The 13205-nt window shown below is 42.3% G+C and overlaps 1 protein-coding gene across 1 annotated transcript in view; it reads right to left on the reverse strand.

The window, feature by feature from the left end:
• The window catches only part of TFCP2 (transcription factor CP2), a 114574-nt gene that overhangs the window by 41707 nt on the left and 59662 nt on the right, over positions 1 to 13205 (reverse strand). The window contains exons 5-6 of the mRNA XM_029594951.1: positions 10818 to 10924; positions 10047 to 10199 (exon numbers count right to left, since the gene is read on the reverse strand). Of these exons, the coding sequence (XP_029450811.1) occupies positions 10047 to 10199; positions 10818 to 10924 (260 nt within the window). The remainder of the gene's footprint in view (positions 1 to 10046; positions 10200 to 10817; positions 10925 to 13205) is intronic.

Consider the following 13205-nt stretch of genomic DNA (forward strand, 5'->3'; position numbering starts at 1 on the left):
GAAATATCTTTTTTTGTATGGTAAATTGATCGGGGAATGTCCTAGTTCTGTTCTGTAGCCATTTGTTGGGGGGGGGGGGGGGGGTCAGGGTGGATCCTGTAGATACAGAGTATATGTTTACATTTAGCCCCGTGACAGTCATGTGTTCAGTGTGTCACGCATGTGAGAACCATCTGTAGACGTGTTCCGACAGAAAAAAGGTTGAGAACCACTGTTTGAGAGTAGGAAAGGTTGCGCTCCACTCTAATTGGTTTGTGTGGAGTAATGTGTCTCCCATGGAGGCTAGGTTTCCCGAGAATGAAGGCTGCTCTGATGGGCTGTCCATCCTTGTTTGGCAGCCTCTGTGGTTATCCCTGGTTGAAACTAAGACTGGAGAAAGAATTATTCTTTCAATAGATTTGAGGGCTTCATCACCGTATTAGAGACTGAATGAGGGTGCTGGAGATTATATATATCTTGCACAAATGAAGTTGCAGATGCTGGCTCTGAGCAACTAAAATCTCTGCGATAATGGATGATGTAATAGATCAAACTGATACACACTAAAAAGAGTAACGAATTGCTAGGATGGTATCTACCCTAGAGTCCTGAAAGAACTCAAACATGAAATTATAAATCCATAACTAATGATTTCTATTCTATCATTTAAAACAGCCACAGTATCTGAAGACTGGAGGGTGGCCAATGCAACAATGATTTAAAAAAAAAAAACAAAAAAAAAGCTCCATAGACCAGTGAGCCCAATATTGATGTCTGGCAAAACAGTACAAGCTATTCTTAAAAACAAATTTATTTATTGCATAGATAGTCATGGATTAATGGGGAAGAATCCACATATTTTAAGCAAAGGGAAATCTTGCCTTACAAATCCATTAGATTTTTTTGAAGATTTAAATAAACATGTAGATAAAGGTGAGCCAATTAATACACTGTATCTGGATATTCAGAAAGCATCTGACATAATCAGAAAACAATTATGGGACAGAAGGCAGTGTATTACTGTGGACTGATAACTAGTTAAGAGACAGGAGATAGGGAGTAGGACTAAACAGTCCATTTTTCCAAATGGAGAAAGGTCCCAGTACAGGGATATGTATGGAGCGATACAGAGGCATTTTGATTTTCTCTGTTTTATTCTCTATTCCTTTCCTAATAATCCTTAGCATTATTTTTCCTTTCTTGGCTGCTGCTGCTGCCCAGTGAGCAGAAGATTTCAACGTAATATCAACGATGCCTAGATCCTTTCTTTGAATGGCGACTCCTAATGTGGAACCTTGCATTATGTAGCTATAATTTGGGTTATTGTTCCCTAAGTGCGTCACTCTGCACTTGTTCACATTAAATTTCATTTTCCATTTGCATCCTCAGTTCTCCTGGTTTTGCAGTGTCCTCGCAATTTCTCACAATCCTCTTGTGATTTAACAACTTTAAATAATCGTGTTCCATGTGTCTACTACCTTTTCCATAAATAAATATTTCCTTAGATTACTTTCACCCTTATCCCATGACCCTCCTTTCCACTGAGAGAAGCCTGCCTCCTGTGCATGTATTCCTCAGCTGTATTATTTTTAACTTCCTAATTTATAAGAATCTCAAATTATACAACCAAGACAATACTTGTTAGAGATTAATACTTTGGGAAATAATGCAAAGAGGAGGAAATACCAATCAAATAAGATAATAAACCCATTGCATAACTTCAGTCCACAAAATGGTAGAGGACCCAAGGGAAATGTATCCAAACAAAGGAAAAAACATTAAACATAGCTGAAGGCACACTCTACCAAATGTGTGAAATTCAGGGGAATTACTCTACAGAAGAGGCCGCTGTCGGCAAATAATGCAGTGGGGACTGAATTCAGAGTTGTCTTTTCACTAATAAACGGAGTGAGTTGAACTGGATCATAGACTTAATGGCTCAATATAACAGACTATATACTTAACCCCGGCAAATTTAACTTTACAATTACACAGAAAATTAAACCATGTTAGGCCCTCTACTTGTAAAACCCCTGATCGCATCAATAAAAGCCTTTTCCTTTTATGCTGAGTAGACTTAGCCACATATGTAAACAGACTTTCAAATTAAAAGATACATTTTTTTTTTTAAGTCTCAATAAATAAGCCCCGCGTCCAGGAGTATATTACCAATAAATGTAAAAGGAATGGTCTCTTTGTTCACTGATTTTTCAAAGATCCAACGAAGGCTGAACAGGCATATCCTTCTCATCCAGCTTAAGGCTGTAATATACCCTTGACAAAGGTGAACATTTTTCTGATATTTTAAGAACCGCAGTTAAATACCTTTTTAAATATAGCCATTGGAGAAACCAATTTCTGCTTAGGAAAATTAACAAGCCTGAGATTCTTAAACCACATAACATTTTCTAAAGCTTCCATCTTCTTTTAAAAGAATGCGTATCCTTTAACCAAAGAAGTTTCCAGATCTTTTGTAGCTGATAGTTTAATTTCTGATTCATTTTGGACATCAGTAGCCAAAGCCTGATATTGGGGCTAAAACTGAGCTGTGGAGATATTATAATTGCCTCACCAGACCTGCTTCAGGGACATTTTCTCCAGAAACCTCAGATACCGAAGATTGCACAGAATCTTCCAAACCTCCAACTGCTCCTTGAACAACGGCTACAAACTCCTCTCCTGGACTAACAGTACTGCGTCTGAATAACCTCCAACAACTCCCCCGGCTGCACGATGGCATCAGCCCGGGCTGGCTCAGAACTATTCCCTGGCTATTGGTCTCCTAACTTCCTGGGCTGCCGAAGAGGTTCGTGCAACTCTTGGAAAAAAAAGACATCACAGCATCAGGGATGGCCACAGGAGGCTTCCCTCCTCCCAATGCTCCCAGCCACGCATATCTGGAGCTCAACATCTTGCTCTTTGAGCAATAGAGTCAATGGAGCCGGCAGAGAACTGACTAGAAGCCACCACAGGGTAACCTTGTGTCTGTCCCTCTCTCTTCCCCATATCCAAAGTCCAACAATCTTTAGAGGAAAAGCTGCTGACTGGCGGTCAGCTATGTCTGGCCATTCTGGCTCCTCGAGGTCCTTGGATGTATTTAAATGCCATTAACATATCTCCACTTTCCCTCCAGGGTGCTCGTTTAGATGTTTAAGTCTGTTCCCATATACTTTCAGGCCGATACAGTACAGTGCGCTCTGGTGGAGCACACTGTTAACCAGCATTTGGACGCACGTTTTGGTCGCGCTAGCTTTACCCCTTATTCAGTAAGGGGTAATAGCACGTTGAAAACGCACGTCCAACCCCCCCCCCACTGAGACTAATAGGGCCATCAACATGCATTTGCATGTTGCGGGCGCTATTAGTCATTCCCGCGCGATTCAGTAAGTAAAATGTGCAGCCAAGCTGCACATTTTACTTACTGCACATTTTACTTTAAGAAATTAGCGCCTACCCAAAGGTAGGTGCTAATTTCTTCGGGCACTGGGAAAGTGCACAGAAAAGCAGTAAAAACTGCTTTTCTGTGCACCCTCTGACTTAATATCATGGTGATATTAAGTCGGAGGCCTCCAAATGAGGTCTCACCTGAGGCTTATATAGAGGCAATATGTCCAGTTTCCTGTCAATTATTCCTCTCCTGATGCAGCGAAGTATTCTTATTTTGCCATTGTCTTATCTTCCCCGTTTGGCCACCGTAAAATCGTAAGACATGATCACCCACAGATCCCACTCTATTCTGTGGAAAGAACTTTACCCATTATAAATTGTACTACTCCCTGGGGTGTTTACAACCAAAACGCATGACCCTACATTTTTCGGCATTACATCTTAGCTGCCGTAGTCTAGATCATTCTTCAAACTTTACTAGCTTCCTCATGTTTTCCACACCTTCTAGGGCAGTGGTTCTCAACCTTTTTTTCTGCTGGGACACACCTGACAGATAATGCTTACAGGCGTGACACACTGAACACTTGACCATCATGGGGTCAAATGTAAACATATTCTCTGCATCGACAGGAACCTGCACCCCCCCACCCCCAAACAATGGATGCAGAGCTGAACTAGGATATTTCAAATGCACCTCGCTATATAAAAAAAGATATTCTGACTCTGGTGCTATCTCAGTAACAGAAACACAAACTCCCTTACTACCAGGCGCATTGTAAAATATAAAACCTGAAAAAAAACCCCAAAACCCACTCAGCACATGCGTAGCAAAACCTTCCATACCATTGCAACACTAATTCCAAGAACTCAACAGCAATAGCCCTTCCTATGAAAAGGCAATAGTGCAGCACCAATGCATGTCCTATTGAGAATGAGAAAACACAACAAAGAAGATTGATACAAATGCCGACCTACTAGCACAATACCTCACCTCAGTCACACATACAAATCTGACCTTCACCAAATACAGAACACAAGGTCACAAATTACAAATGTGGAGACAAAAACTGAAATGGAAACCTCAAAAAGCCACTCTGCATGCAGTACAAAACTGGAGAGAGCTAGAAACAGAAATACATATCCTCCTGCACTAAGCCAAGGACAAAGAGAAGAAATGCACATTCCCCAAACTGACATATTATGCCTCTTGCATCCCGTCACTCCCCCTCCATGCCTGTATCATCCTTCACTTTTCCCAATTACTCCCTTTCAATCATCCGCTCACACTCACATCCCTGCCCAGCAATCCCGACCCCCTACATCCTCTTCCTTGTGCGTCCCTATGGAAGAGCATTCCATAGGGACGTGCCTTCCACACGAGAAGGTGCGATCTCGTGTGGAAGAGAGGCAAGCTGTTTTAAGCAGGGGTACAATTAGTGTGCCTTTATTGGCTGTTCTGATGGGTCTAGAGGACTGGTATGGGTTAAAAGGCAGGTCGAGCCAGTTGGAGTTGTAGACATGGAGGGATTTGTGTACAATGGTCAGAGTTTTGTAGTGGATGCGGGAGAGGATCGGGAGCCAGTGTAGCTCTTTGAGGATGGGGGTGATATGGTCACCCGTGTGGGTATTTGAGAGTATTCATGCTGTTGCATTTTGCAGCATCTGTAGCAGCTTTATCGTGGAGTAAGGGAGCCCAAGGAAAAGTGCGTTGCAGTAGTCTAGTTTGGTGGGGATGTTGGCTTGGATCACTGTGCGGAAATCTTGGGTGTATAGTAGAGGTTTCAGTTTCTTTAAGACATTGAGTTTGAAGAAGCCGTCTTTGAGTATTGAGCTAACGTATCTCTTCATGTTTAATTGTTGATCGAGGATGACGCCAAGATCCCTGACGGATGATTGGGCTGTGGCGATGCAGAGCTTAGGGTCATTAGAGAGTGGGTGGGAGGAGATAAGGAGGAGTTTGGTTTTGTTGGTATTGAGTGCCAGTTGGAGGTTGGTGAGCAGGGAATTGATGGCTGTCAGGCAGTTTTCCCAGTGGTTTAGTGCAGAGATAGAGTTGTGGATCGGTATAATGATCTGAACATCATCGGCGTAAAGGAAGAACTTTAGTTTGAGATCAGTGAGGAGTTGGCATAGCGAGGAAAGGTAGAGGTTGAAAAGGGTAGAGGAGAGTGATGAGCCCTGTGGGACTCCCTGTTGCAAGGGGTGAGAAGCGGATATGGAGTCTCCTATTTTGACAGAGAACTTTCTTTTTGATAGGTAGGACTTGAACCAGGCAAGAGCAAGGCCAGAAATGCCTATGCTTTTTAGGCGGGCAAGGAGGTGGTTGTGGCTGATGGTGTCAAAGGCTGCGGATATGTCTAGGAGGGCGAGAAGGTAGTTGTGCCCTTGGCCCATGCCTCTGAGAAGGTGGTCCGATAGGGTGAGGAGTAGCGATTCTGTGTTAAGATGTTTACGGAAGCTGAACTGAGATGCATGAAGGATCTCATGATTTTCAAGATACTCTAGGATAATGCATAAATGTTGGCAAGTTAAATGTAAGACATTGATAAGACAGGCTAAGAGAATTTGAAAAGAAGTTGGCCGTAGAGGCAAAAACTCACAGTAAAAACTTTAAAAAATATATCCTGGTGGGTCCCAAGAAACAAGAAGGTAGGCGATCTAAAAAAGCCATTAGGAAAAAAAAAGAAATAGATGCCAAGGTATTTTCCAATTCTTTATTGAGGTGGAGACGTGCCTAAAATAGAACAGCCCAACTCAGGCGAGTTTAGTCGCTCACAGCGGCTGCCTCAGGGGCAATAAATAAATCATAAAAAACACTATGTTTAATAGAAATATAACTAAAATGAAACAAATGATAAATATTAATAACTCAAAAATATAATTAAGAAATGGTGACATTAAGATTAAAATATATTAAAAATCCTTATGGTTGCAATTTACCCATATCAAAAACAACTTAAATTTATGGAATTAGTGCCCAAAAATCGATAAATGATTTTATAATATCAAAAATTATTACATTCTGTCATACAATATAATCATCTATTCAATATCCCAAACTTCCAAGCTAATGTTTATATAAATTATTAGTTCGATGATTTTACCTTAGATATATATTTTTGGACTCAGAGTAGTTAAACAAGCTGTTAGCTTGTGTATCAATATTGTCTGTACTTATGTAATCCGCTGTGGCATTGAATCTGTAAAAATGCACATATATTTATCACTAATCATTTATCTGTATTCAATATGAATAATTATTATTAAATAATATTTAAAAACCCCCAAAATCATTCCTTTTTTTTTTTTTTTTTTTTTTTTAAATAACTAACCTTATCTCTTTAAAAGGAAATCATAATCATGTAGAAACAATTCATGTATTGGCTCCTAAATGCAAAAACCGCATAGGTCATAAAGTACGAAAAAATTTTAAATTGTTTTTGATATGGGTAAATTGCAACCGTAAGGATTTTTAATATATTTTAATCTTAATGTCACCATTTCTTAATTATATTTTTGAGTTATTAATATTTATTGTTTGTTTCATTTTAGTTATATTTCTATTAAACATAGTGTTTTGTATGATTTATTTATAGCCCCTGAGGCAGCCGCTGTGAGCGGCGAAACTCGGCCCGAGTCTCCACCTCAATAAAGAATTGGGAAAGACCTTGGCATCTATTTCTTTTGTTTTCCTAACGGCTTTTTTAAATCGCCTACCTTCTCGTTTCTTGGGACCCACCAGGGCAAAGAGGACGGGGATTCTACTCCAGGTACTTCCTGATTCCAGATGGACGGGGCGTGGGCAGCATAGTTTGGCACATCATACGCCAACCCCAAACAATAAAGGCAGCAGTCATGGAGATCAGCTAGAGACGATTTATAGGAACACGTGGGCTATCTGTTGAAGCCAATTGTTTTGTCTATCATAAACAACAAACCCAAACCTGAAGCTAACAAACTCAAATGTTCAACATTTGAGAGAATAAAAGAATTGGTATTTTTTTCAGAGGGTTATAAAAACAAAAAACTAATGAAGGAAAGAAGAAAATAATAGGAGAAAAAAAAACCAACAAAACATCCCCTTTCTACAAACGAAAGAAAACGGCTGAGGAGATTCACGCAGGAACTTCCGCACGTTAAGAAAACCTTCGGCTTTTCTGAGCTCTGAGAGAGCTTAATTCATCTCAGTGCCGTCGGATGAGGTCACTCGCTCATATGGCCGATTACTGTCCTGCTTGCCCATGAAGATATCTTATGAGCTGTCACACTGTATAACTGGCAGCAGGGATGTATCCTTGACAAAAGTGGACAAGAATAACTTGGCAGACTAGGAGCAATTAGTCTTTTTCTGCTATCATTTACAATGTAACAAAGTAAGCTCTGTATGAACATATTGTGTGCATGCTGTATTGTTTACAATATTTAATAAAATGCTAACAAAAAGATGTGTATAGTGTGGTCCGCCCCGTCACATCCTTCCCGTTTCTAGCAGTCATGCTATTGGGATGCACTGAACCCAGGGTAACATCCCTTACTTGTGCTAAATAGCCTGCGATTGATCTTCTTTCATACATTTTGCCAATCCCTTTTTGAACTCAGTTTCAGAATGACTTCCCAACAGAATCCCCTTTAACCTCAAGGTGAAAATTATTATAATTATTATTATTAAGGCAACATTTAATGATATAAGGGGAGACCAGAAAAATCAGAAAGCAAAATTCACCAAATTATTAAGGAATAAGCTGTTTTTAATATCATATGCATGGGGTAGCAGAGTGTAATGTTTAACCTTATGTACAGAAGTATCATGCTAAAACCAGCAAGTGTTCAAATGGGAACAGGCTGACTCAGCCATCTCCCAGCCCTAGAAAGCAGGTCTGGGGCGTTGCCTGCCCGTGATGGGAGGTAGATGGGGCAGATAAGAGTTATGTCTGGCTCCCGGCCAGGCGTGTTTGGCATGGTGCCACCTGAGCAGCACAGCAATTCACTATAACCGGTGTCTCAGCTCTGCCCGACAGAGCACTTATTTACATTTTACTACTAAAGAGCTTATGATTCAGATACTTCAGGGGCTGTATAGGAAAGGAAATTGTTCTATGTGATGAAATAAATAAGCTTCTGTTTACTCAATCACCAGGAAGGAAGGGTTTTGCTTTGATAGAAAGAATATAAACAGGCAGAGCCTAGTCCAGAGGTTCTCAGCAAGGTACACAAAACTTGGGATGTCTTGTGGGATATCTTGAAAAGCCAAAAGATAACCCACAATGAATTTTCGTATGTTTTTGCATACATAAAATCTATGAACAAGGCTAACTTTAAAACCAAACTTTAAAACCATCTAGGGTTCCACATAGATTAAATATTCGTACGTCACTCATTTTCCTTTCCTTCCACTCTCTTCCTCTCACTGACTCCCCAGAGTTATTCTAACTCTATCCTGAACCAGCCACCATGGAGCTTAAGGTGGGGACTATCATGATTAGCCACAGGACTGGCTGATCTTGGAGCACTCGCCCCTGGAAATTCCCAGTTGGATTTAGTCTTGGATATATCCCCAGATTGGAAGCTGTGTATAGGGAGACCTTGCTTGACATAATTGGTCCAAAGAGTCTTCTTGGGCCTTGCCTGTGGAAACACTGCCTTGGCTGGCCCTGGATTCCTGCTCATCACCAGATTCCTGATCCACCCCAGCTACTGGCCACACCAAGGATCCGATGCCTTTGGTCTGCGTAGGCCTTCAGTTATTTCCCGGAAACACCATGGCTTCCACTCTTGGGCTCAAGTCGTGGGGAACAGTCATGGGGGCTTTGGGTGAAGACCCTACCCCAGGCACCTTGCATGGTGGGCTGCTTTCCTCAATGCAGCTTCCATCCTTAGACCACTGCTTACTAAGGCCCTCGGGTCGCCCTTGGACTCCTAACCTTGCTCCCCCTGGAAAGGAACCCACATGACTGCTCTCACCCCTAGATGATATATTCCCCTCTCTACAACAGTAGATAAGATAAATGAAACTCAGTTTCAAAATACTGAGCACTGACAGGGCCAGATTTAAGATGATGGCGCCCATAGGCAGACAGTTTAGGGCAAGGGGTTCAATTCCTTCCCCTTCCCCTGGAAAGCAGTCTTAGGGGGCCTCCGAGTTGTTGGACACCTTTAGACTTTGGTGCCCAAGGCACACGCCCGCGTTCCCTATGCCTAAATCTGGCCCTGGGCATTGAGGACATGGCCAATAGCTCCTGGGAAAACAAAACTTACTTACTCCATCTTTAATTAGTAATTTTGTAACTCCTTCTTTAAGCTTTTGAGATGTATTTTCCTTTTTCCTATGCTCGTTTATTGTTCTTTTACTACTTGCTCCATGTAAACCGATGTGATGTGCAAACGAACGTCGGTATAAAAAAGCTTTAAATAAATAAAATAAATAAATAAAGCTTCCAGTGCCTATGTAAAAGGACCCAATCCATTCAAGCATGCCCTGTAAGAAGCAGAAAACTGGCAGAAAGGTATAAAATTATTCAGAAGTGATATACAATAGCATGAAATCGTCATTATTTAAGTAATAAGAGGCAAATAACTTCTAAACAGACATTTTCAAATAAATAAGTAAATAAGCGCATTCCCATGTTGTCAATAAAAGGGGGATATTTCCACGGCAGCTGGTCTTCAGCCCCACGTCCTACCTTAAAGACTTTGATCTGACAGCTGGCAGAGTGCAAATGCTCCGTGTACTCCCCATTCTCGTTCTCCTTAAACGTGTCGATCTGGATACGGAAGGGCACGCCTTTCTCCCCGCCATGTTTTCTCATGGTGAACTCCGTGCTAATGCAGTGCACCTGAACACAAAGGACCAGGCGAGTCAGTGACGGAGTGGAGGGAGGGTGCACGGAATGAGGAGCAAATGTGCAACCCGATCATCTGCAAGAAGGAAGTGTGTGTGTGGGGGGGGGGGATGTTCAGGTTTAGCCAGTGTTCTGGGCAAACCCCAGTCACTGTCCAGCTTACAAAACAGAAAAATACTTTCACTATTTCATTACATAACTATAATACACACACTTCACAACTTTCAGAAATTGATCCTCCTAGGCTATAAGGAACCAACGGGCATGGTATGGCTGCATCACTGATTTCTGGCATGTGAGGATCTAGTAAATGCATAAGCTGCAGTGATATTTGGCAGCTACACTCCTTATCTGGTAGGTATTGTGGTCTTTTTTTTTTTTTTTTAGGGAGTTATTAAACAAAGAACCCCCAACAGGACAGAAGACTGAATCTTCAAAGTCTAGATCTTCAGAGACCTTCCTTAGCTGGGACCTCTATCCTTGATGCAGTCTCACCAAAATCCGGTTTTTCCCCCGCATAAGAGGGAAGGACGTGTGAGAATGTTTCCAATGTGTCAGTCGAGCAAAGCCTGCATTATTACCGGCTTGAACATTCCAACAGCAAGTCCTTACCTGGATAAACACAGACGTCCTTTTGCTGGGGTCCCAAAGAAACTCTACCGTGTTTAGCTGTGTGGGATTTGCCCTGGGGTCAATTATACCCACAGACATGGGAATATCTGAAAAACCCAAGTTAATCATTCAGTGAGCTTAAACGCTGCAACAGTAGAGATTTCTCGCTAGGCTACATCTACACCCCCCCCCCCCCCTTCGCTTGTTATACCTTGAAAGAAAGCCCTTACCTGAGAGTAATTTCTTAGCTGTGCACACCTAACACAATCTAGTTCAGATTTTAAAAGTGCACAAGCCAAAGACATCTCTCCACCCACCCACCTGCCAAAACAGAGAAAAACAGTTGTATAGCTTATTATGTCTCACTTGGCTTGACAGTGTGGGGGAAAAAAATCATGCAGAACCCAAAATGATGATGGTCATAGGCTCTGCAACACTTTGGGCCATTGCAATGCTATGGGCAGCTCAGCTCTGAACAAGGAAACCAGCATCCAATGCACTCCGATGCTTTTACTGCAGTTACTCTGCAGTGCTGCCTATTCCTTAGACGGGAGAGGCTTCAGAACCTAAAATTAAACAGCATGGAAACCAAGTGGTTCACCTTCCCCGGGAATTGTCAAGCAGCCCACACTTGAGAGGAGACTCTCATACATCCTGGGTCAAACTGGCCCATCTTGGTGAGGATATAAATGATGGCATCACGCTCGCACCCAATTAGACATCAGCAAGTAGCCTAAAGTTGGTGATGTGCCCTGCAACCTGGCTGCTTATAGGGGAAACTTGCTTAAAAGTTAATTTATGCCATTTTTAAAGAACTTACTACTGTCGGGGGGGGGGGGTGTATTATTCAGGACAGACGCTACTGCTTGTTACAAGAAGTTCAGATTTTGTAATCAGAGCATAGGATGAAATGGTGCTAACTGGATTCCTCAAAGCCAGTTTTGTCTTTTTTTTATGCTATCACTTCCCTTTTCTTGACTTCTTCCTGATCCTCCTCTCTGCCTGCTAATTTGCTTTAAATTTCTTATGTTTTCACACTGCTTTGAATGAAAAAGGTATTTAGCTTTAATCATGGCAGCACACCCTGTTTTTTAAAGATCTCTTTCCCAGAACCCTCTCTTTTAACTGTCCATCGGTGTGACCTTTGCATGGCGCACGGATGAAGATCCGCTCTTCAGGAACCAGCCAGGGGTGGTTAGTGGCAGTAGCGCCCACTGCCACACAGAGAACCTGGGTTTGCTTCAAGGGCCAGGCTTCTACTCTCAGAGCAAGCCCACGGCTGGGGATGCTGCAGAAGCAGTGCTCATAGCTCCAAAGGCGCAAAACACAGTCTTTCTGTTGCAGCGACATCCAGCGGTCGGCCCCACTGTTGCAGGTTTCTGGAAATAGCTCTGGTGTACAGCCCCCCCCCCCGTGGCAAGGACTGAGATAAGGGAGTTGGAAAGAAAGATAATACAAAACAGGGGGAACCCCCTCCCCACCGAGACGCTTATAAATGAAGGCTCGTGGGGGCCAGAGCGCAATAGAGGCCAGCTGTTATTGAAATGGGAACACAGAGGAGGAAAAAAACGTTGAGGCTAAAATCAATAAACTCTGCTCGTTAGCTGTACGGGCAGTATTCCTGCTTTACATATCTACATGTACCAGTGCGATGCCTGCACTGGGTGTAGGGGGGGGGGGGGGGGGGGTTAGGGCTCTGATAACACTGATGTTCTCCCATATAATGGTGTAAGGGGCTAAGTAGATTTTAAACACTACACACATCATCGACTGATATATAAGTTAAAACTACAAACTGAATTATCAAAAAAAAACCTCAACGCCACATTTTTGCTAGTTGTGCTTAACACTTTATGCACTTGATAGCAAAGAACATACCAAGCGGTGGGGGGGGTGTGGGGGGGGGACGACCCCATCCAAAACACAAGAACCAGGGTTGAGCAAAATGCGTTTGCTGCTGCACCAAGGTCCCAGATCGAGAGAAGCTGCTGCCGCCGCCCTGGCCCCTGCCCCCAAACTCACAAAGGGTGAAAGAAAGAGCGCAGTGAAATCATTAGTATATTGTGCAAGCCGGCACCCTAAATGTTTTCTTACTGGGTCTCTCTCCTCAGAAAGTAAATTTATGAAACTTGTTTTACGCTTAGCAAAACAGGAACTTGATATACTGTAGCTGCCCAAAGGAAAATCCTAAGGTCTCTTTATGTTTAAACTTTTATTGAGTTTTTGAAACAAGTACAGCGCAACAACACATTCACTCTTCACTTACAACAGCTTATTGTGGATTGTAGTGAAATCCGTAGACGCTGTGAAACACTGCACAATGTTATACATTCGTAAACTGACTAGCTTAAACTTTCAGATCATGGCATCCAGGGTAACAAAGACCGG

Source organism: Rhinatrema bivittatum, chromosome 3 (genome assembly GCF_901001135.1).
Source record: "Rhinatrema bivittatum chromosome 3, aRhiBiv1.1, whole genome shotgun sequence".
NCBI lineage: Eukaryota > Metazoa > Chordata > Amphibia > Gymnophiona > Rhinatrematidae > Rhinatrema > Rhinatrema bivittatum.